We start from the raw sequence: 24,402 nt of genomic DNA, 5'->3' as shown, positions 1-24,402 counted from the left end.
CTTAAATATTGTTTTCATTCCCTGCAAGCTTACAACCTTGAGGGAGTATGTGTTTCTTTTGTAATAAGTAAGCTGGCTAAAATACTGCTAAGAGATCATCTAAGAAACAGGAAAATACCAAGAGTACCATGTTTATTTTTTTTTAATGTTTATTTTTGAGAGAGAGGGCAAGCGAGTGCAAGTGGGGGAGGGGCAGAGAGGGAGACACAGATTCTGAAGCAGGCTCCAGGCTCTGAGCTGTCAGTACGGTACAGAGCCCAACGCGGGGCTCGAACTCACGGACCACAAGATCAAGACCTGAGCTGAAGTCAGACGTTTAACTGACTGAGCCACCCAGGCACCCCTATTTTTTAACAGCATATTAGTGATTCCTAAAGTCATAGTTTTAAGTAAAACTTCAGAAATTAAAAATAAGGACAACATGACTGTTATTCTTTTATTTATGATTTCTCCTAAGGTACTTATCACAAAATATTGTTTTCAGGAAAAAAAGGGTAGAGGCACCTGGGTGGCTCAGTTGGTTGAACGTCTGACTTCAGCTCAGGTCATGATCTCGTGGTCCATGAGTTCGAGCCCCGCGATGGGCTCTGTGCTGACAGCTCAGAGCCTACTTCAGATTCTTTACTTCCCTCTCTCTGCCCACCCCCCCACCCCACTCCTGCTCTGTCTCTGTCTCTCAAAAATGAATAAACATTTAAAAAAATTTGAAAAAAAAAAGGGGGGAAATAGCCAACAAGAATAAATGCTACAGTTATCTCAAAACTGTGCTTTCACTTTTATGCAATTTTCCTTTCTCTGAAGTCTGTAACTCTGGAGTTCTCAAAACCAGTCTACTCATTTATCTAAAATGTCACATGAAACACACATAATTTTTGCATTTTCAACACCCTTATCACAACTAACTCCCAAAGGAAAGCCTATACAAATTTTATGATTGGAATGTCAGATTTTAAAAGAATCACAAAAACGAGAGAGTACGTGGCAATGGAGACAGTCCAACTCCCTTGTATATAAAAAGGACAGTAACAGAGGACCTCATTGGTCTCACCAATAACACAGACTTCTGGGTTAAGAAAAACACAAAAAACGAGGGAGACTAAGATGAAAGAGAGAGAAAAAAAGCCATTTAATTAAAAGAGACACCGAAAATCCACATTAGTAAGTGTAGAGCTTTCCTGTTAAATCCTATCAAAGTAACAGCAGTTGATACATTAATGACACACACAACTTGAAAACTGACATTCATAATCTACTTTCATTATAGCAAAACAAAAAAAAAAAATTACTAAAATCCTGGTAGAACTATAAACATTTAATTATTTTTCAATTGCTGATGCTTACCTTCTGTCTTTCCATTTTTCAGCATATGTACTAGCCCAGAATTCTCCATTTCTACTATAGTTTTCATGTGCTTGGAAATGAGTTCCCTCTCAACCACCTTTACTATTGGCTCTTCGGTTGATTTGTCAAGGCAGTGCATCACCCGTTCTATTTCTTCATTAATTCTAGCTTCTACTTTCTTTATATATACTGAAGCACTGTTTTCTGCTAAAAATTTCTGGCTTTCCATCTGCAAATAAGAAACATGACTTTTTTGTTTTTAAATGTAGAAGCAAAATGCGTTTCTGCTTTTAAGTGGGTTTCTACAATCTAAATATCATTAGCACTATTGACATTTTATGTAGTTTCTTATCACACGTACCCCCATGGCTGAATTACATCCTTTAAAGCACTGATTACAGAAGAAAAATCAATACATTATCCTTAATCAGTGTTTTCAAACTTTGCCAATACACCTCCAATAACAGAAAAAGTGAGCAAATGGTAGTAAGGGTCAAAAGTACAGAACGGAGCATCTGACCCCAAGTCAGAGTAGGAAATTCTTCTCTGATTTGTTTTAATGTGTATAAATTATGCCTATAAGGATTTTTCATGTTTATCATACAGTTTTGCTCACACACTGCTAGTTACTAAAGTCCAACTGCCACCCACTCCCAGTCTCAAAGGAGTGTGTGTGTGCGCGCGCATGTGTCTATAAACTTATGATTGAGAAACAGAGCTTTTATGTAACTCTTAATCTTGTCTGCTAACACCAGCCTTACCGAAGTTCCACTAAATTATAAATGTTAACCCAGGTGATTTTAACCTATTTGATAGGAGGATTAACAAACACATCTAAGAATCACAAATCAGAAGACATGCTGATATAAACCATGTATAAAATTCAGTAACACGTTCCACTTTTTGACAAAAAGTAGTTTTAGTCCTTGAAAACAATCAAGTTTCTAAGAATAGACATTAACACACCAAATGAAACTCCAGGTAAGACCATCTTTCCACTCACTGTTAACAACAGTATGTACTACGTATATATATACATGCGTACACATTACTGCAGCACATCTGGGAATCTTGATGATTAATCTTCTCTTGGTATGTCGACAATGTAACAAAGGGAATTAAAACGAATGCACAGGTCAAAAATATCTAGAATGAGTTGCTGCATTCTTAGAAAATAGAAACTGTTTCCTACATTATGAAATTAATAGTTCATAAAGCACGGTCCAGGCTCACCAGTGCAGGCCACAAAGGTCTTCTTGATGGGCTACACACTAACTTAACAAACAAACAAACAAACAAACAAACAAACAAAAAAGGCAGCAAGTCTATTCTTTATGTGTAAAGGACGCCAAAATTCACCATTTCCATCTTTGTATACATCTAATGGCTCCTATGAATGACCTACTGAACTATTAAGAACTATTGTAACTTTGTATTCATTTATTTTTTAAAAAGCCTCCTACTGAAGTAAAAACTTCTAGTTAGTATTCAGCTAAGTCTGTTTTAACAACAGACTTAAAGCTCCTACTAGCAATGAGGTTTTCAGGAGGATGCATGGTTATCACGATCTTATAAAAATACTGCCTTCCATTTTGTAACTTCATTACAAATTAGTACTAGTTCAACTTCACTTTTAGCAATTCAGTTGGTTTTGGGTGGTATATACTGCTGCAAGTTTCTATCAGTTATACTTACGACCTCTAATTTCCTCATCAATAGTTTTTAAGATACAGATATACAGATATATAGATATATATATGTGTGTGTGTGCACGCCATGAGATCATGCGTATTTCTATACTTATTTTACCAGTAACTTATATTCACAAAAGACTGAATAATGGGACTTCATTAGTGATGCACTGCCTGTGTATTTATGGTAAATAATTTGTAACATATAAACATAATAAAATATTAAGGTTATGTCTAAGTTTGTATGTTTCATTACACATAATTTAAAAAATCGTGTGTCTGAGTCCACACTCTTCAATTTTTCTTTAATGGGTTCCTTCCCTGGAACGTGAGAATGGGGAGTAGGTGGGGAGTAAGTGCGCTAAAGAGTATTTTTTGTACCCTCTTTCCCAAAAGGGCCTCAGAAGAAAAAGGTCAAATATTCAAATCAGTAACTGTACTCAGTAACCTTGAGAACATCTTCAAAGAGCATTTATTTAGATCTTCACTGATTACCTGAAAAAATTCTGCAGACATTTCCAAAAAAGGAGCTTCAAAATCTTCTTCATAGACGGATCGTCCTTCGAGACCTAAAATCATTAACATCTGGCAAGCATTTCTTATCGCGCCCCTGTCAAAAGAAGTTAAACCACTTGATCACCAAATTCCATTAAATATTCATGTAAAAAAACTTAACAGAACTTGTTACAAAGACTTTGAGAACATGTTTTAAATCAAAGTGACCCGTCTCCCATAAGCAACTTATTATACCTAAGGATGTGGAGTCATTGTAATTGGAAAGCATATCTTGACTGTACAGCTACTGATCTCAGGTTGTTCTCACATTGTTATAACCTTAAAATCTGCAAGAAAACATGTCTAAAATGTCTAAATATTCCTGTTTATGTAAAAATACCGAACATAAAAAGACTATGAGAAAGCAGGCAGGAGAAGTTACTTGACTCGGGCACAACACACAGCTACTCACAGGCATTATAATTTTTTTGTACCAAATGGCTTCCGGGCAATTCTGATCAAGCACCCGAGCCGAAATAAAAAGAACTTTACAAGTCTTCCTCTGATAGCTTCTCTGAATACAGAGAAACAGAGAACGCAATCTTGTATGTTTCAAGCCACTCTTAACTGCAGTGTCACAAAAACTGGGCTGCAATCATGTAAGAAAGGGGGAGGGAATGTGACTTAACAGAAGGAGTACAGTATTTCTTAGTCATTGTAGACTATGTTCAACATTTTTCTTCAAATATGTTAAGAATGAAAGCTAGAGAGCCTTTTAAAGAAAAAGACAAAGAGAAGAAACAAAAAAGTTATCACACAGCAAAAAAGAACCAAATGCCAGCATGAAAAAAAATAAATGAAAAATAAAAAGGGAAGACTAATGGCTGATTTGCTTTTTTAAAAGTAAATTAAATAGAGGCTTAGGGTGGACTCTTCTAAAAATAGATACGTGCTTTAAGTTAAAATCTAGGTAACTTCGTTAATTGTGAAAAGGTTTTTGAGGATTTTCACAATGTGCTGGACAATAAAACTTTTATTTCAATAGGATTACGAGAGCACATTGGTTCCCAAGACACAACCACTAAAAAACTAAACACTGAAGTAGAAAGAGATGATTATACCGATCTACAACTTCTCCTTTCCGCTCTCTTGCGATCATGTCCAATAGTGTTTGTCGTAGATGATCCCTAATACACCCATAACGTACAACTTGATCTCGAAAAATAATTAATCCCAAATTGTAGACATTCTCCACATTATTTTGTTGTACATATACACGGTCCTGCAGTTAAAACAAAACAACAGAAACACTGAGCACAACTCTTGCAAACATAAAAATAATCACCGTGACCTACAATAATACAGGACCTAAAATTATAAAAGCGGTCCATTTTTTAGGTGAGAAACATTTCACACTATCTTAAGCAACACAGAATTTTCTAGCACCTCCCAACTTACATAAAAGTTGGTCTTTACAATTTACAAACAATTGCTTATATATAGTTGGTCGCGCATTTCACCTTAAGCAAAAAGGGGGTGGGGGAAGAAGGCACTAGCCGCAGGGAGAATCAGGTAAGCAGAAAAAGCAGGGGAGAAAGGGAGGCAGCAAGGTAGGCACATGCACATCTCCCTTTCTCTCCAAAGCCATACCATGCCCAAACATGGTTCTTGCTTTCTTAAATATCATACTTGAAGATCATGTTCTCTGAAGAGCCAAAAGAAATACCGATCCATGTAACTGAAGTTGACTGCTTACTGGTAAATATCAAAAGGCTCTAATGCTTATAATACAGCAGCATTAAGTATTACATAATTAAAACGCTTCTAGTTACTGTCCTTTCAAACAGATTACTTGCAGTCCTCTTATTTTCAAGTTCTTGCCAACTTGATTACAGGTGTCTCACTCTATAGAGCACATACAATCCAGAATTATTGGCTATAAAAGTCCTATTTTGTGCATTATTTGAAAATCCACATTTACACCAAAACACAACGGAATACTGTTTTAATTCACAAAGGATTAACAAGAGAATTCCTTTCTGTTCTTAACCAGGATCTCTCTGGGCTTTGGTGAGTCTCTGAAGAACTAAAAATTGTAAAATTACTGTGTGTTTGCTGGTACGTAAGTATTTTAGAAACGGAGCCCATAGCTTTCACCAGGTTCTTAAAGGCACTTGCAATCCAAAACCAGTTCAGAACCACTGCAAACTGTGATCCTGGACCTTTTAAAAGGCACACTATCACTGCAAGCAACACCAAACAAAGCTACCAGGTGAACATTAACAGAAGCTGGACCACTATCAGCGACGCAACTAAAATGGCACTGACCACATCCTATCCTCCCGACAGTTTTAACTCAGTTCTCCAGGAGTAGCACTCTCTTCATGTGACCGCACTCCTCCGACCTTATTTCATTCAGCTCACCCAAGGGTGCACACCGAAGGGCTACAAGGAAAGCCACTCTTTGATTAGTATCTTCGCCGCTCACATTTCTACAATCCACACCATCTCAGCACAAGCTCACGTTTTCAAAACTGTGCATCCAAGTTAGTAGGTTCAAAATTTTCACTGATGACTCTCCGGTAAATTCTTTCTTTCCTTCTTTTTTTCTTTTTAACAGGCTTGGACATTTTTTCCCTTGTATAAAACTATGTGGTGGCCACAGCTGGAGCCTGGGTCCTCTGCATGGAGACTCTGGTGTGAGTCTTTCCAAGATGTCAGTGAATTCCTGACAGGGAATTGGTGAACACAGTCTTTCCAGACATCAGGGGTGAGGCAGCTGTAGGTCTTGGAAATGGATCAAATGTGGCCTTCGCAAAGCTGCCCAGGGTGGCAGTGCAGCCCCTAGCTGAGGGGCAGCAGTCGTCAATACGAGCCATCATCAGTAGCTTCTTGGGCACAGGGGCTGAGACAATGGCAGCGCCTCTGGAGGCAGGGATGAAGAGCCATGGTGGCCGGTCATCTTGCACAAAACAGTGTGGGGCTTGTTGATCTTGTTCCCCCCAGGAACCTTGCCACACAGGGGCACTAGAAAAGCTTGGCCGGGATGATGACCCCAAGGATGGCAGTGGCTACCTCCCTGGAGGACTTAACACCCGGACCAACGTGTCCGATGATAATCTCGGATGGCAACGAACGCCTTGAACCTGGCCTGCGGGCCAGCGCAGGTCTGCTGCTGCACAGGTATTATCTTCAGAACCTCATTCTTAAGGGATGCTCCCAGAAAAAAGTCAATGACCTTGGATTCTTTGATGGGCAGGGAAGAGCGCGAGATCTCCTCCAGGGACTTCACCTTCACGTCCTTGATCAGGTGGCTCAGCTTGGTGATGGGGGTCCGTTCCCTGTTTCCCGCCTTGCCTCTGCAAGCTCCGTGGCCCCGGCCTCACCCCAACCACCAACCACCGTCGTGACCCCAAGCCCCGATGGTACTGCCAAAGCCGGCGAGGGAGACTCTGTGGCCTCCTAATCCAGGGCCACGGGCCCTCTGGCAGCACCAGTGTCTTCTCTCATTTGGTGTTTTCTTTCTCTGGTAGATACTTTTTTTTTTAATGTTTCTTAAAAACATTTTTTTAACGTTTTATTCTTAGAGAGAGAGAGAGAGCACACACACACACTCGTGAGCGGGGGAGGGGCAGAGAGGGAGGGAGACATGGAATCCGAATCAGACTCCAGGCTCTGAGATGTCAGCACAGAGCCTGACGCGGGGCCTGAACCCAGGAACCTTGAAATCAATGTCCTGAGCCGAAGTCGGACTCTCAACTGACGGAGCCCCGCAGGTGTCCCATCTCTCTGGGAGATTCTTAAACTTCACACTTCCATCTCAAGATCTTAAATTCTGAGTGTCTCCTGACTGCACCCTTCCCCCTTTCTGACGGCCTTGTTTTGTAGGTACTGAAGCAACTCTCTACTCCCCTGCAGGCTTAGTCCTCTCCTACTATCATCCTGACTTTGGCTTACTTTTCTGCATAAAATGAGACACATTCGGGGTGCCTGGTGGCTCGGTTGGCTGAGCATCCGAACGTGGCTCAGGTCATGATCTCACAATTCATGGGTTCGAGTCCCTGTGTCGTGCTCTCTGCAGTCAGCACAGAGGCTGCTTCGGATCCTCTGTCCCCTTCCCTTGCCTCCCCCCACTCTCTCTCTCAAAAATAAACATTAATAAAATAAAACAAGATACATTCAATAAAAACAGTCATAAATCTAAAAATTTTTAAAGCAACAAGAATCCTTTTTATTATCAAAATATTCTATCACATAAGTTATTTATAAATTTGATGTTTATATAGTTTTGAATAGTACCATATACAGAATCACTCTCACCCTATGGGATCAAAACCAATAACTGGCTGCTTAATTGCAGACAGGTGGTAAAAGAGAAAAAACAAGCATACACACACGTCTGCATCTTAAAATTTTTAATTTAAAACATAATACGTGTTCATAGAGATATCAAGACTTTTGTCTTTGAACATGAATCCTGTGATTAGAGTTCAGTGTTACCTTTCTTACACACACCCTCACCTAATAAACTTTTCTACTTTGTTTCATTAAGACGGAGCATGAACTAGAGACATTTGTGAAGCAATATGAATGTAAAAACAGTCCTTCTAGATTTTTACAATCCCCACTCCAGTCTTTTAAATTACCCACACTTAATTCGAACCAATATTTAGTGATTAGCCTTTGTCAAGTCTTTCTAAAACATCCAATCTGTTTACCAAGAAATTCTACTGCTTCTAACACCATTTTATTGGTTTACACAATATTAAATTATGTAGTAACAGGTACAAGTGGCATAAACAGGTTTGAAAATGAATGCAAAAAACTCTCAGTAAACACAAAGCTCGACTGGTGAGAGCAAAATAGAGAAGATAGACTAAAAGTAGTGAAATAGCAGTGAGAGAGTTTTTACTCAGGCTGTTTTACAGTTAGAATAGAAAACACTGGTAATTGTGGCAAGCACAGGAAGTCCCAACTCTACTTCAAGCCCAAGGGACTTGTAGGGTGTGTGGGGGTCATATATGTATATACCATATATGATATATATATGACATTAACAAGTTTAACCTCTTTAAGAAATCAAATGTTCTTAATGAAGAGAAATGTCTAGAGAATCAGGTCAGATTTTATTGTTTTTGGCAAAAGGTGCAATACCAGTAAGAATTATAAAACAAAAGGCACATACAGCATAATCTTCAGAATAAATTATGAGTTTTAGAGTGGAGTTTTTTTAGAGTGAAATTTTTTAATGTTCCCCTTTTTTGGCTTTACTGCAGTATAATTTGCATGCCATAAAATTTACCTATTTTAAGAGTACCCTTCAATAATTTACAGTAAATTTCTATAGTTGTCTAACCACTGCCACAATCTAGTTCTAGACTATTTCCATCACCCAAAAAAGTCCCTTAAGCCCGTTTGTAGTCAATCCCACTTTCAGCACACCTGCCTTCTCTTTCTACAGATTTCCTTTTCTGGTCACTTAAATGTAATTGAATTATATATAATCTTTCGTATCTGATTTTTCACTAGGTATAAAGTTGCTAAGGTTCATTAATGATATAACATTTACCAGTATTTCATTCCTTTGTAGTGCTGAATAGTACTTCATTGTATGGATATGCCACATTTAGTTTATTTTACCAGCTGATGGATATTTTGGGCTCTTTCCAGTTTTTGTCTACTATGACTAATGTTGCTAGGCACGTTTGGGTACAATCCTTTGGTGGATACATGCTTTCCTTCTTCTTGGACCAGATTTCTAGAAGTGGAAGTGTTGGATCATATGGAAATTGCTAAACTGTTGTCTAAAGTGGACTTATCAGTTACAGCAGATTTTTAAATGGAAAAATACTAGATGTGGAGTTAGGAATTTTTCATATGAGCTCTGGCTGTATCACTATTAACCGGCTGGGTGACCCTGAGTAAGTCATTTATCCACTCTGGTTCTGGGTAACACAAAAGGTTGGTAAAGATAATCTCAAACTCTAATATGATTTCTTATGGAGCTTTACTCTCTGATCAAAAGTTAACATATATGAAGGACCAAAACAGACTTCAGTATTACTTATTCCCTTCCTATTTGTTACCAGTATCCCTGGCCTGGGTTTCCTTCTTTTCATTCCTAGGCACAGTGATGTGGGTGAATCAATAACCTTATGGCCTATAATGCCATCTAGCTCAAGTCCTCTGAGAAAAGCCAAAAGCCAAAAGCCAAAAAAAAAAAAAAAAAAAAAAAAAAAGGTGCAGCTGATGGAATTCTCCAGGTATACTCTGTATGGGGAGAAACAATGCTTCAGTACAGGAAGCCAGGTATGATGGGAACACATGGTTAGAGTGTTTGAGGGTACGAAACATTTAAGTCCATGGAAGATGACTGGAGACAAAAGAAATACAGATGTTAGTGTTAAGACCTCAAAGTTTGTCTTTTAATGTGAGACTGTCAAGGTGTATATGATGATTATAATTAAATGACATATAATATTAAAACCTGTCAACCCCAAAATTTGATTATCGATAACAGAGCTAATAAATGGAGAAGAGAAAACCCACAAAATTGAGTGTGGCTGTTTAAATCAGTAATACTAAAGAGTCATTTATATTAAATGTTTGGTATGTATGATTAATTACCATCAATCAAAATTAAGAGTGATGCATACATACACTCAAGTGTTTATAATAAGTGTACATGTTAAATGGAAACGCATGCACACGTTCACAAACTTATGATCTGTGCATAATATATATTAAAGTACTTGCTAAATAAACATGCTGTATCTCGTTTACTGCTTACTAGTACTATCTGAAGGAATTCAGGCTGTGGGTACACAATAGCATTTTCCTAACAGATTCTAACAGGAATGTCTCTGTTAAAAAAATTAGTGGCTGGGGGGCCCCTGGCAGGCTCAGTTAATGGAACATGCAACTCTTGATCTCAGGGCCGTAGGTTCGAGCCCCACATTGGGTATACAGATTACTTAAAAAAAAAAAACAGTTTTTTTAATTAATAAGTGGATAGATTTACGCAATATAATATTAATGCAGCTCTAATTGTTTAAATCACTGTAGGACTTTCATTTTGTATATGTTTCTATGTGAATATTTAATTTAAAAGATCTATTTAAAAATCCCACCACTAGTTAACCTCTAAGAGAATACAACCTCAAAGTAAGGACAGATATAAACTCATACCAAAAATGAAAAAAAAATGTTTAAAAAAACCCTAAAACTATTATTTTCATAATCTCAGGCTTTTTGACCAAAATATAGTTTGTATGAGTTCACAATTAGGCACTGATCTATTGAGGAAAGCTAAGTAGAGATAGAAAGTTGGTGGCTGCTTCCATTCGCCTTTTTAAGCCAAAACAGTGTTTTAAATATAAAATGTTCTAAAAAACATGTTTGAAAGCTTAATGTCTGAGTCAAACATTACATTTACTAAAGGGATATGAGCTTCAACACCACAGAGATAAATTACATTTTAAATCTTTATTTATGGTTCTGTCTCAGAGGTTGCTATTTTTGGCCAAGCAAATCTACAACCAAGACTCTTCACAAGCTAGATGAACCCAAGGGTGAGGAGGAGGAAATAATGATGGGACCATCTCTTTGTCTTTCGTTTTATAGACCTGGGAAAAAGCCAGACTGCTTTTCCATCTGACTTCAACTGCAACACAACACCTACCTCACAATGCTATTGTACTTATTTCCATGTCTAGTCTTGAAAGAATAGCTTTTGGAAGGCCAAGTTCCCTGCCAAGAACAACTATAAAACCTAGATCAGAAATTAAAAAGTACTGGGGCACCCGGGTGGCTCTGTCGGTTAAGCATCGGACTCTTGAATTCAGCTCAGGTCATGATTTCGTGGTCTGTGAGATCGAGCCCCATGTGGGGCTCTTCACTGACAGTGCAGAGCCTGCTTGCGAGGCTCCCTCTGCCCCTCCCCCACTCGCGTGTGCTCTCTCAAAATAAACAAACTTAAAAAAACAGAAACAACTGATAATGAAGTTCAAAAAATAACATTAACTCTTACTACTTAATTTACTTGCAAGAAGTAGTTCAAGTATCTTTAACCAGCTGAACATTTTTTGTTTATTTTTTAAAAACAGGAGGATGAGGAATATAAACAGGTTTAAAAATCTTTACAAATAGTAAATATTTGTCCTGCTCATAAACTAGAGATAAACCCTAAAAAGTTTAACTTATTAAAAAAAAAAAGTAAATGACTCTGTAACAAGTAGCTATTGTCTGTTAGAACATGCTTGAACCTGCTTTCCCAAGCTTAATCACTAGGCAATCTTCTATCAACAAGCAATAAATATAAGTATTTTCAAATAGGGTTCACTTTCAAGCCATGAAATAAATACAAGAAGACTTAACACTATGAAAACAGAAACAGAAAATTAAAAAGCAAAACAAAACCCAGAAAAATAACAAAAAGTTTCTAGTGCAGAGTTATAGTAAAAAAAAAAAAAAAAAAGTCTAATTACAGCAAATTTTACAGAACTGTCCCAATATCTTCCGCAATGCTGGTGTCTGACTATACTGCTGAAAGGGCACTAGTAAGAGATGATATAGTAAATTGCAGACAAATTAACATTTCTGGACTTAACAATGTTACTGGGTAAAGTACATGGAAAAAAGCACAGAATACGGTTGGCTTGAAAATTTAGCTCCATGACTAAATCAAAGTCATAGTTTCCACCACTGTAAAACTAGTTCAAAATCTCTCATGGCTGTCACAGTTTTAAAATATATATATAGTTTTAAGGAATTTTATTTAAAAATAACATTTGGGGCTCAGTTAAGTGTCCTGAGTCTTGACTTCGACTCAGACCATGATCTTGCAGTTCATGGGATCGAGCCCCACATCAGGCTCTGTGCTGGGCATGAAGCCTGCCTGAGAGTCTCAATCTCTCTCTCTCTCTCTCTCTCTCTGCCCCTCCTCCACTTGTGTACACACTTGCTCTCTCTCTCTCAAAAAAATAATACATATGATATATATATTATATATATAACTTCCATTTTAAGAATTGTATCCTAGTCAATCCAACAAATCAAAACCCTAGTCATGTTTCTCTAAAGCTGTGTTAATTGTACCAAATCATAAAATAAACACAATGTTCCCTATTCTAAATTTTGACAATCTCAACAGTGTGGGAGAAAAAAGCATCAACACTAGAAAACAGTCCCTATTAGAACCATACGAGTAATCACCCTCAAGGTCTTGGAACAATGAGATTATAAGACTTTAGGAAAGAAGACCTGTATCAGAGAAGCAACATAATTCAGTGGTTAAGAACTCAGATTTAAGGGGTGCCTGGGGCTCAGTCAGTTAAGTGGCCGACTCTTGATTTCAGCTCAGGTCAGGATCTTGCAGTTCGTGGGACCAAGCCCTGCAATTGGCTGTCAGCGAAAAGCCTGCTTGGGATTCGTGCTCTCTCTCTCTCTCTCTCTCTCTCTCTCTCTCTGCCCCTCCCTCGACACGTTCTCTCTCCCTCTCTCTCTCAAGATAAAAAAACTTAAAAAGAAAAAAAGAGCTCGGATTTAAGAACCAGATGGGTTATTTCATTCCTATCACAGCCATTTACTAGGTGTGACTTTAACATCTTCGTAATAACATCTACCTTAAAATGCTATTTCACTTCCACTTCTAATATTGAAAGAAAAGCTTTTACAAGACCAATTCCTCTGGCAAGAACAACTATAAAAGCTGTATGAAAATAAAAAGCTACACCCCCTCACACCCATCAAAACAGCTACTATTAGAACACAAAACAAAAAACAGAAAATAACAAGTGCTGACAAATATGTGAAGAAATTGGAACGCTTGAGCGTTGCTGGTGGGAATGTAAAATGGTGCCATTGCTATGGTAAACAATATGGAGGTTACTCAAAAATTACAAATGGATGCCACATGATCTAGCAATTCCACCATCCAGGTATATTCTTAAAATAACTGAGAATAGGGGCTTAGTGCAATATTTGTACACCCATGTTCACAGAAGCAGTATTCAAAATAGCCAAAAGATGAAAACAACCCAAGTGTTCACTGACAAATGAATGGATAAGCAAAATGGGGTACACACATGCAACAGAATATTATTCAGCCTTAAGAAGGAAGGGTATCCGCGGGGAGCCTGGCTGGCTCAGTCGGTTAAGCATCCGACTTCTCAGGTCATGATCTCGTGGTTCGTGGGTTCGAGCCCCGCATCGGGCTCTGTGCTGGCAGCTCGGAGCCTGGAGCCTGCTTCGGATTCTGGGTCTCCCTCTCTCTCTGCCCCTCCCCCACTAACACTCTGTCTCTCAAAAGTGAGTATGTGTAAACAAAAAAAAGTTAAAAAAAAAAAAAAAAAGGGAAGGGAATTCTGAGACACGCTACAACAGAGATGAACCCTGAGTCACAAAAAGACAGACACTCTGATTCCATTTATATGAGGTACCTAGAGTGGTCAAGTTCATATAAATAGAAAGTACAATGATGGTGCAAAGGTTCAAAGGAGAGTGGAAAGGGGAGTTACTGTTTAACAGGTACAGAATTTTAGTTCTGCAAGATGAAAAGTTCTGGAGGTGATGGAGGTGATGGGTGCACATCAGTATGAACATACTTAGTATCACCCAACTGTACACTTAAAGTTGATGAAGATAATAAATTGTACGTCATGTGCATTTTATAACAATTTAAACAAAGAAACACCAACTGTTTAAAAGCATCAAAGAACAACAAAGGCAATCTGGATTTGTGGGGCCAAGATTTGGGACAAAAGGCAAGTACACTGACAGGAGGCCGACATTCGCCTTCAATCATTTGTTTTATTTGGAGGACTGGAAATGGGAGGCTAAGAAGAAAGTCACAGGTAGGCTGGCTATCAAGCAGCTAGGACTTATGAAGCCAAAGTCTGCAAAGGAAAGAAATGCAAAGAAGAACCAGAAATTCCACAAGTAATTTTCATCAAGACGTTTCCTGACCTACTACCTAAGCGTGGGCAAGACACCAATACGCTAGGGACAAAGCAGCCCTGGGAGGCTACAGAGTGCAACAGACACCACGGGTAGCCCTGCAGGGGTGAGGAGACAGAAGATGGAATTGAAGGCACAGTAACATGAAGAGCAAACTGGTAAACACCTCAGGCTTCTAGACCCCAGCCAGCTATTCCCTATGAGCAAAGAGATGCCCTGGAATAAAGACAAACTCAAACAGAGGAACCTTAACAAAGCCTAAAGTCAGCTCCAACTAGACCATGGTAATATGCCCGTGCTGTACCTGCCTGCCAGAACTACATGTCCTTTGAAGAAAGATACTACCATCCAGTGCCTCCCCAATTTTTTATATACAATGTTAGAAAAATTACCAGGCCTGTCCCACACACCAAAACAAACGCCCCAGGATTAAATATCTAAAAGCCAAGGGGGAAAAAAAACTCCAGGAAGTCAAAGTATTCTGAAATTCTTATCCAGGAAGTGGTTTAAAATATACACATATGTAAGGTAACTGTAAGTCGGGAATCTATGTTATAATCTCTAAAGTAGCCACTACAACAATAATAAAGGAATAAATAAATAACAGCTAATGAGGAAGGGGTATGGATAATAAAACATACTTGATTCACACAAAAAAAGGCAAGCAAGCTGGGAAAATCAATAAAGAACAGGTGAGATAAATAGAAAAAAAACCAACATAATGGCAAATTTAACCCCAAATATATTAATAATTATATAAACATAAATAAACCATATGCTTCCATTTAAAAACAAAGATTATCAGATGGGGTTAAAAAGCGTGTTACTGTATGGTGTTCACAAGTGACACACCTTAAATACAAGGACACAAAAGCGTGAGAAGGAAAGAAAGCTGCCATACAAACATAAACCGAAAGAAAGCTCATAGAACAATACTAGACAAAGTAGACTTTAAGGCAAGAAGTATTACAGGGAATAAAGAAGGATATTTCATAAAAAGAGTCTTTTCAACAGGAAGATAAAATAGCCCTAAATTTTTATTTTCTAGCAAAACCTCAAAATATATAAACTAAAAGAAGAAAAAGACAAATCCATGATCAAATCTAAAATTTTAACATTTCTCAGGAGCTAACAGGACAGACAACAATATTTAGTAAAGACGTGGAAAATCTGAACATGGTTAATAAATTTGACCAAACAGATATTTATGCACTTTACTGAACAACTACAGTTTAAAAACTGTAATTAATGTAAATTTAAAACTTCTCTTCGGAGAGCACCTGAGTGGCTCAGTCAGCTGAGCGTCTGACTTCGGCCCAGGTCATGATCTCGTGGCTCCATGTCGGGCTCTGTGCTGACAGCTCAGAGCCTGGAGTCTGCTTTAGATTCTGTGTCTCCCTCTTTCTCTCTTCCCCTCTCCAAAATAAAAAAAAATAAATAATAATTAAAAAAAAAACAACACATTTTAAAACTTCTCTTCTGAGTGCCTGGGTGGCTCAGTTGGTTGAACATCTGAATTCCGCTCAGGTCATGATCTCGCGGTTCATGAGTTCAAGCTCTGCGTCGGACTCTGTGCTGACAGCTCAGAGCCTGGAACCTGCTTTGGATTCTGTGTCTGCCTCTCTCTCTCTGCCCCTCTTCCACTCACACACTCTCTCTCTCTCTCTCTCTCTCAAAAATAAACATTAAAAAACAAAACTTTAAAAACTTCTCTTCAACGACATCATAAAGAGAGAAAAGGCCAGCCCAGAGTGGAAGACAGTATCTTATAAAACATGTATCTACAAAGAACTTTTATCCAGGATCCATAAAAGGCTCCTACAAGTGACTAAAAAAAAGCAAACAAAAATCCTAGAAAACTCACATTAAAAAAAAATGGATAAAAAAAGGCTTGTGCACTTTTATTTACGTTATATATCAACAAAAATGTCAAAAAAAATTAGGAGAGAAAAATCAGATAGTACACTGTAGGGCTAGTGTACTACCAAGTGGATGAAATAACCACTAGGGTATCTAATATTTTGGGTGAGTTTCTAAGTATTCCAGTATTCCTGGTTTTAAGTAACTTCTGATGACAATCAGGAATCTTAAGATCATACACCAAGTTACTTCTTCAAGGAGAATTTTAGTATCAGGTGCAAACAAAAAAATGAGAAAAGAAACACAGAATACTATTCTAATATGCTTCAATAGCTTACACTGGGGGCGCCTAGGTGGCTCAGTCAGTTAAGCATCCGACTTCAGCTCAGGTCATGATCTCAGGGTTCCTGAGTTTGAGCCCCGTGTCAGGCTCTGTGCTGACAGCTCAAAGCCTGGAGCCTGCTTCAGATTCTGTGTCTCCCTCTCTCTCTGCCCCTCTCCCGCTCACATTCTCTCTCTCCCCAAAATAAACAAACTTTAAGACAAAAAATTAAAAAAAAAAAAAAAAAAGCTTACGCTTAGATCATGGAAAAAGTCACTATTCTTCGATTAGGTTTAGGGAACCAGGATTATCTGCCCAAATGGAGGTCCACATCATACAACTGCCCAATGACAGAACTTGGAAAAAGGAACCACAATTGTTTAGAGCAATGCTTAATACATAATACACACTTGCTGCATACTTGGTGAATGAATGAATTTATCCTCACAAGCACAAAGGTGAATGAATGTTAGCTCAACCCTTGGTAAATAATCATAAATTCTGTTAAGCAGAGTTAATATACATAATTTTGCACTGAGGTAGTACACACAAGTGGTAAAGACCATGGGCTTTTGACTCAAAAAAGACCTGGATTCACAATTCCAGTAACATAGTTAACTGTGTGATCTTGGCAGGTTAGTTAATCTCTCTAACTTTGGTTTATTCATTCATGAATTGGAGAGTATAATGACCCCTGGAAGGTCAGGTATTTAAAACATTTAGCACAGGGAGACAGCCATGTAGTAAATAGTATGTGTTACATATTCAGAAAAATATTTTTACTTTTTTATAATTTTTTTAAATCTTTATTTATCTTTGAGAGAGAGAGAGAGAGAGAGAGAGAGAGAGAGTGCGAGTGGGGAGGGGCAGAGGGACAGGGAGACACAGAATCTGAAGCAGGCTCCAGGCTCTGAGCTGTCAGCACAGAGCCCGATGCGGGGCTGGCACTCATGAACTGTGAGATCATGACCTGAGCTGAAGTTGGACGCTTAACCAACTGAGCCACCCAGGTGCCCCAAAATATTTTTACTTTTTAAAAGAAATTAAAAATGCAAATCTTAATAAAAAAATAAAAATTTTATTGCTTTCCCAAACTACTGCTTAAAAACAACAATCAAAAGGTATTTTAATGATTAAATGAAATATATTTAAATATGCTTAAAACAGTGCCTGGCACACGCTAAGGGCTTTGAAAGTGTTATGTGCTAGTATAAGGAATAGTACTGGGGAGACTCCTAGCCAACCAAGGCTTCATCAACCCACTTTAAGAGTTCCTAAAGAAACTGTCATCAACTTAATACTACTCTACTCACACCTCCTGTGTTTTCCTTCATTACAGACAACACAGGTAGCTGTTCGCTTTCGGTTTTAAAATAGTATAGGGCACCTGGGTGGCTCTGTTGGTTCAGCGTCTGATTGTGGCTCCGGTCATGATCTCACAGTTCGTGGGTTTGAGCCCCACAATGGGCTCTGTGCTGACAGCTCAGAGCCTGGAGCCTGCTTCAGATTATGTCTCCCTCCCTCTCCCTGTCCCTCCCCTACTTACACGCGCGCTCTCTCTCTCTCTCTCTCTCTCAGAAAGTGAATAAACATTAGTAAAAATTTTAATGGTATTAAAAAAACCTTCAGAGTCCAAAGAACTTGAAAACTTAAAAATGATCTAACCAACACATCCTCCACCAGATCCCACAGACAGGCCACAAGGAACCCATAAACCACTTGACACTGTATGTAAAAGTGTATGTTGTGTGGTGTGCAGATGCACAGATGTCTACTTTTAGTAGACGGTCCATGACTCTTGACCATTCTTCCAAGGGGTCTAAAATCCCAAAAAGATAAAAACCAGAGTTCTTATGCAACAAATCTATTTTACTCACAAATAAGGAAACAAGAGTTTTACCCGGAGAAGTTAAATAACTTAGGCAAACAATGACAACATAGGAACTGACAACACAGGAACAACAGAGGAAGTGGAGGACCTCTTAATTCATCATTAAATTTTTCTCCAGTTCTCCAAATTTCCTGGACACACACACACAAAATATGGAAGCAGTCCCCTTTATGAACAAACGTGTCATTTCCAGGGAGCCTCGGTGGCTCAGTCAGTTAAGCATCCAACTCTTGATATCAGCTCAGGTCATGATCGCGTGGTCGTGTGGTGTGATCAAGCCCTGCATTGGGCTCATGCTGAGCATGGAGCCTACTTAGGATTCTCCCTCAGTCTCAGTCTCTCTTCCCACGCCCAGCCCTCTCCCGGCTCGAGCTCTCTCCCTCTCTCTTAAAAAAAAAAAAAAAAAAAGGTTTAATTTCCTTTACTACCTCAAGAAATATGTGCCGTATTTCTGACTGCACCACTTTATGCTGAGTAAATACTCGCCTCCCTAAAGTCAACGTCATGCACTGCTACATCACCACTACATAAACACAGAAAACAGTTCACAGGGCATGGTAATCAAGGCGTTTATGAGTCTATTAATTTGTTAGAAACAGGAACTGAGATGGAAGGCAAGGAAGAAATCCTAATTACCAAGCACAACACTCCTGACCTTTACAGTATTTATGATGATGCCCTGGTTTGTTTTTTGTTGTTTTTTTTTTTATAACACAAAGGCCTGGTACTTGGATTGTAATCTAATCAGAAAAGGATGCTTCAGTATTTATATTGTCAGTCGTAAATGTGAAAACTACAGTACATATGGGTAAAATGTGTCTTTCCTGGGTCAGAAAAAATACTGAACAGGTGTGAAGCTCAATAATCTCAAAGCCACTGGATCCTATTTTCTATTATTTTGAACTTAAGATGTCATTTTAAAGGCAGAGAAGGTGCCAAAAGACTCATAAGCAACCTGTGCTCTTCCAGAATATAGCTATTTTCAAACTTCTCTAAATGTGCAATCTAGAATATCGTAAAGAAGAAATGTTTTTTGGACCTAAAGCATTAGAACCTAGCAGAAAATACATGAACACAAACTCTATCATCTCCATATTCTCATTCTATCATCTGACCTCCCAAAACACATAAATCCTTGGTAGCTTCAGCAAACAGCTTACTTATTTCTCTCAAGTCGGTTCCCTGCCACCTATTGTCATTGGTAACTCCAACACTGACAATAATGACCAATCTGATACACTCTACGGGTGCCTAAATTTTCACCCCCCACCTTATTTTATTCCCTTCACCCATATGTTGACATGGGTAAACCCTGAGCCTCATCATTAACAAGACACCAAATATCTCTGGCGCTAAAGATCTTCTTTTTCCTCCTACCTTTCCTACTCTGTTACACTGAAAGGAACCTGCTCCTCACTCTCACTAGGTCTCCAGGTTTACTGATCCCTAATAGCTAATACTTCTATTTTCTAGGATCTTATGATTCAGTTGCCTACTTATTAAACACCACAGACCCACAATCAACCGTTTCAATAATGCTACTACCCTTAGAATTCTCCCCCATACCCAATAAGGCTAATTCCATCAGTAGGTATTCCTTATTTTGAACATTCTTGTCTGAAACTGCCAAGTATACCTGGAAAAAGTATAAACTCTGCTGACCGCCTCCACTATGCAAACGTTGTGCCAACTCAACTAAATTATCCCCTCAACAACTACAGATGACCCATTTATTTACAGATGGCGGACCCCAGCACAGGGGATATTCCAAACTTTGTCCTTGTGTGAGATTCCTATTACTGCTGAATAAATGACCGTAAATTTAGTAGCTCGCTTACTTTCTCATGGTTCCAGAGTTCAGAAGACTAAAATTAGTTTCCCTGGACTAAAGTCAAGATGTCAGCAGGGCTGGTTCCTTTTAGAGGATCTGAGGGGGAGCCCAGTTCCTTGCCTTTTTCAGCTTCTAGTGGTTACCTGTATTCCTTAGCTGTAGCCCCCCCCTCCATCTTCAGAGCACATCGCTCTAATCCCTGCCTCAGTCATCACATCACCTCTGTCACCTACTGACCCTCCTTTTGTAATGACCCTGTGATTCCACCGGGTCCACTGGGGTAACTTAGGACAACCTCCTCACCTCAAGATCCTTAATCTAGTCACATTTACAAAGTTCCTTCTGCCCTATAACGTAACAATCCCTAAGTTCCAGATACCAGCCATGGGCATATCGGGGGCGGGGGGGGGGGGGGGGGAGGGCAGGTTACTCGGCCTACCACTTGACCTTCAACACCTCACATACTTCAGTTACCCCAAGCCAATGGTCCCACCTTCTACTTTACTAAGGAGACTAAGAGCATCAGAAGTTCCTCAGCTTCTCTCTTCACAAAGTTGCGGCTACATTTTGCTTGATCTCTTTACTCATCCTTAGTGACTTTCCAAATAAACAGCTTAAACAAGCAGTGAGACCCTCCTTTCCAGGGTGAACTCTCTCCCGATGCCTATGAATTTACAGCCTCGATCTAACCTTTCAAGAAAGCCTGCACTACTACCATGGCTCTATTTGTGAAAATAATTGGAAATATGGACAAATTCAAGTAAAAATATGCAAATACTTTCACCATAGAGTTTTCTGCAGAAAATTTCTCTATTAACCTTCCAGTAACCCTATATATCACAACAGGAAATGCTTTTCTATTTCCTTTGGCATTAACTCTAACTGCTCAAAAGTAGCCTACAGAATACCATCCGTGTATTTACTTTCCCTTCTTATTACATTCATTTTTATAGTTTAAAAAGAAAAATCAACTGAGGAGTAATATATACTTATGGTTTATATTCACAAAGTGATTACAGAACTAGGACAGATTTTCTCCATAACGTGCTCAACTCTTTCCCCAATCACTAATCTTTTACACAATGAAAACTGAAAATGAAACTTTTACTAAGCAGCCTCAAACCAATCTTACAAGTTCAACATGGCAAGTTTCAGACACTAGGAAGGGGTGGAGTGGCAGAAACCAGAAGTCATGTACATTTAGAGACGTGTACATTTTTCTTTTTGAAACACCGCACCTGCCAAACAACAAAGTTACACGAAACCAACTGTGACCAGTGGCTGCCTCCATGTAACCAGTGATTCCATTTTCCAGAGTCAGTGTGTCCCACAGTATCTACACATCCAGTCTGCAGCATGACATTTTATATCCAGACACCTCCTTGTTAAGAGTAAAAGTCAGCCAGCTGTAAGTAGGTGGTAGGGTGGGTAGACAGTGAAGCATCTTCTCTCCTCCCTCCCTCTCTGAGCCTGAGATCTCAAATTCCACCAGTTAGAGCCAGTATTCATAGGAAGAAAATATCGGTCTAAGATCCATGACGGTACAGTCAGTGTTCTTCAGGTATATGCACTATCTAGCAGGTAGTCGCCTGAGAAGTCTGGAATGAGGGTAAAAATCTTCAAGGAAAATAATGTAAACATCAATAGAAAAAAAAAAAATCTTTGTATTTTTGGAAAATTAAAAGCATTTCTACTTATTACCCGAAGTATTGGGTTACATAAATGCACATTTGTCAAAAATAATTTATACACGCCAGTTCTGCACATTTCAATGTATAAACATTACCTTAATCTTAAAAATCACTTATTTAATAAGCTCAGACACTAAATATAAAAAGACAAAACAAAGAGAACGAAGTCTATGACAATGAAAGAATTCTATTTTGTAGGAGGTGAAGATATCTTATCAATACTTTAATTTCTTTCCAAATCGACAGCAGCATATTTTTAAAAAGCATTTTGCAAAAGCGTATCTATAATCTGTTAAAAACCAATCTGTGTGAATTTATTTAAACTACACGTGAATGCCTGGTTTGTTCCAAGAGATGTGCTGCGTGTCGAGGACACTGGCCCCTCCTCCTAAAATTCAGTCTGGCATGGGCACCTGGATGGCTCAGTCGGCTGAGCATCCGGCTCTTGATTTGGGCTCAGGTTAGGATCTCACGGTTCATGGGATCAAGCCCCAAGTCGGGCTCCGAGCTGACAGCATGGGATTCTCTCTCCCCACTATGTTCTGCCCCTCCCCCTGCTTGCCCGTGCTCTCTCTCTCAAAAGTAAATAAACATTAAAAAAAAAAAAAGTTTGGTCTGGCAGAGAAATGAGGCCCTAAACAGTTAATAATGATTATGACGAATGCCGCAAAGGAACAGCACCGGGTACGGTGAGACAACTGCAGTCAGTTGTCTCACACAGCACAGCTCAGGGAAAGCCGCCCAGAAATTTAAGCTAAGACTTAAAAGGATAAGTAGGAGCAAATCACGTAAAGAGAGGAAACATTCTGGAAACATTTCCAGACAGAAGACATATGTGAAAATTTCAAGATGAGCCACACAAATTCAGCAGGGCAGTAACTTGATCATGTGGCTTTCAGACAATAACTCCAAGAGCAATACGGAAAAGAAAATAGCAAAGGACACAGTGAATGTTCTAAGACTAGTTACTGAATACTCCGAGAGAGAAACGAAGGTGCTTTCATCCTGGGTAGTGAGGAAAGTGGAAAAACTGCAGATTCTACAAATCTGTGAAGTAGAGAGAACGGGGAAGATACTGACAAGAATAATTCCCAGGTTTCTGGCAGAGAAAATGGAACGATCAACAGGTTCATTTGAAAATGCCTACTTTGAAGTAGCTCTCAGACAACAAATACAAAGGTAGCCATCAACCTGACAAACGAATGTACCGAACTCAATCTCAGAGAACGAGGCTAGAGATAAAATGTGGGAATCATCTGCACAGAGGCACTAACTGAAGCTATGGTAGCAAACGAGGTATGCCAGGAGGAGGAAAAGTGTGGGTTACTACACCCCAAGAAGGCCTCCATTTAAAGGGCTGAGGAGAAGAAGAGTAAGTACTTGAGAAGAGACACAAAGGTAGGAGGCACACCAAAGGAGTGCCAGGTCACCGGAATTAAGGACCCAGCACACGAGAGGAAGAAAAGAGTAGCCATCTGTGCCAAAGGCTGCTGCAAACAGTCAAAGAGCAAGAGTAGTATTCACAGTGATCTCTGCCTTCAGAGATGCGCAGACCTGGTGATTCTAGTAAGAGCAAGACTGAACAGCACAGCTGAGGAAGCAGGTGGAACTGGAACATACCCAAAGTGACGAAAGATGAGAGAAGGGAGACAGCAAGTGTCGACATTTCTCACGAGACACTTGGCTGTGGATGGCCATGGAGACCCTGAGAGGCAGTGCGGGAGTCCAACAGAAAATTTAGTAGAATTTTATTTTGAGGATGTGAGTGGCCTGAACATGTCTCATGCTGATGAGTAAGACTCAGTAAAAAGGCAGAGCCCTGAAAATACTTTAGGTTTTTGACAAGGTAGAAAGGAATGTGATCCTTAGCACAGGAGGAACACTGGCCTTTACCAGGAGAGGAGACACTGCCCTCCGTTAAAACAGGAGGGACAGAAAAAAACACAAAAGGGGAGAAAATACAGACGAAAGTGTGGGTAGAATGGTAAGAAGCGAACACAGGTTCTACCCGATGCTTCTTGCTCTTTCCCCTGGGAAGTGGAAGGCAAGATCATTTATTTATCAAGAGTGAGGAGGCCAGGAGGAGAGCTGGACATTTGAGGAGAAGTAAGTGGAGGGAAGAGACGACCGCTGGACAGTGTGAAGGGTCAACTGGAGGTCCGTGACAAAGGACAGACGGTGGCACCGATCCACCCCGTGTGGGGTTTCCTCCAGCAGAGGCCCAGGAAAGGGAGCTTGCTGGGTTTAACCAGGGTTGAGGCACTATCAGACGGGTCTGATGAAAGAAGGGACAAGAAATACTAATCCTAGTAAATTGTGACGGA

The 24,402-nt window shown here is 39.3% G+C and overlaps 1 protein-coding gene and 1 pseudogene across 6 annotated transcripts in view; both read right to left on the bottom strand.

The window, feature by feature from the left end:
* The window catches only part of CUL3 (cullin 3), a 94,894-nt gene that overhangs the window by 27,524 nt on the left and 42,968 nt on the right, over positions 1-24,402 (bottom strand). For all 6 annotated transcript variants that reach the window (XM_060623892.2, XM_060623890.2, XM_060623893.2 and 3 more), the window contains 3 exons: positions 4,649-4,809; positions 3,528-3,642; positions 1,342-1,570 (listed from right to left, as the gene is read on the bottom strand). In XM_060623892.2, coding sequence (XP_060479875.1) covers positions 1,342-1,570; positions 3,528-3,642; positions 4,649-4,809 — 505 coding nt within the window. The remainder of the gene's footprint in view (positions 1-1,341; positions 1,571-3,527; positions 3,643-4,648; positions 4,810-24,402) is intronic.
* LOC132672155 (small ribosomal subunit protein uS5 pseudogene) lies at positions 6,115-18,165 on the bottom strand (annotated as a pseudogene).

The sequence above is a fragment of the Panthera onca genome, chromosome C1, assembly GCF_046562875.1.
Source record: "Panthera onca isolate mPanOnc1 chromosome C1, mPanOnc1 haplotype 2, whole genome shotgun sequence".
NCBI lineage: Eukaryota > Metazoa > Chordata > Mammalia > Carnivora > Felidae > Panthera > Panthera onca.
This window is presented reverse-complemented; position numbering and strand designations above follow the sequence as displayed.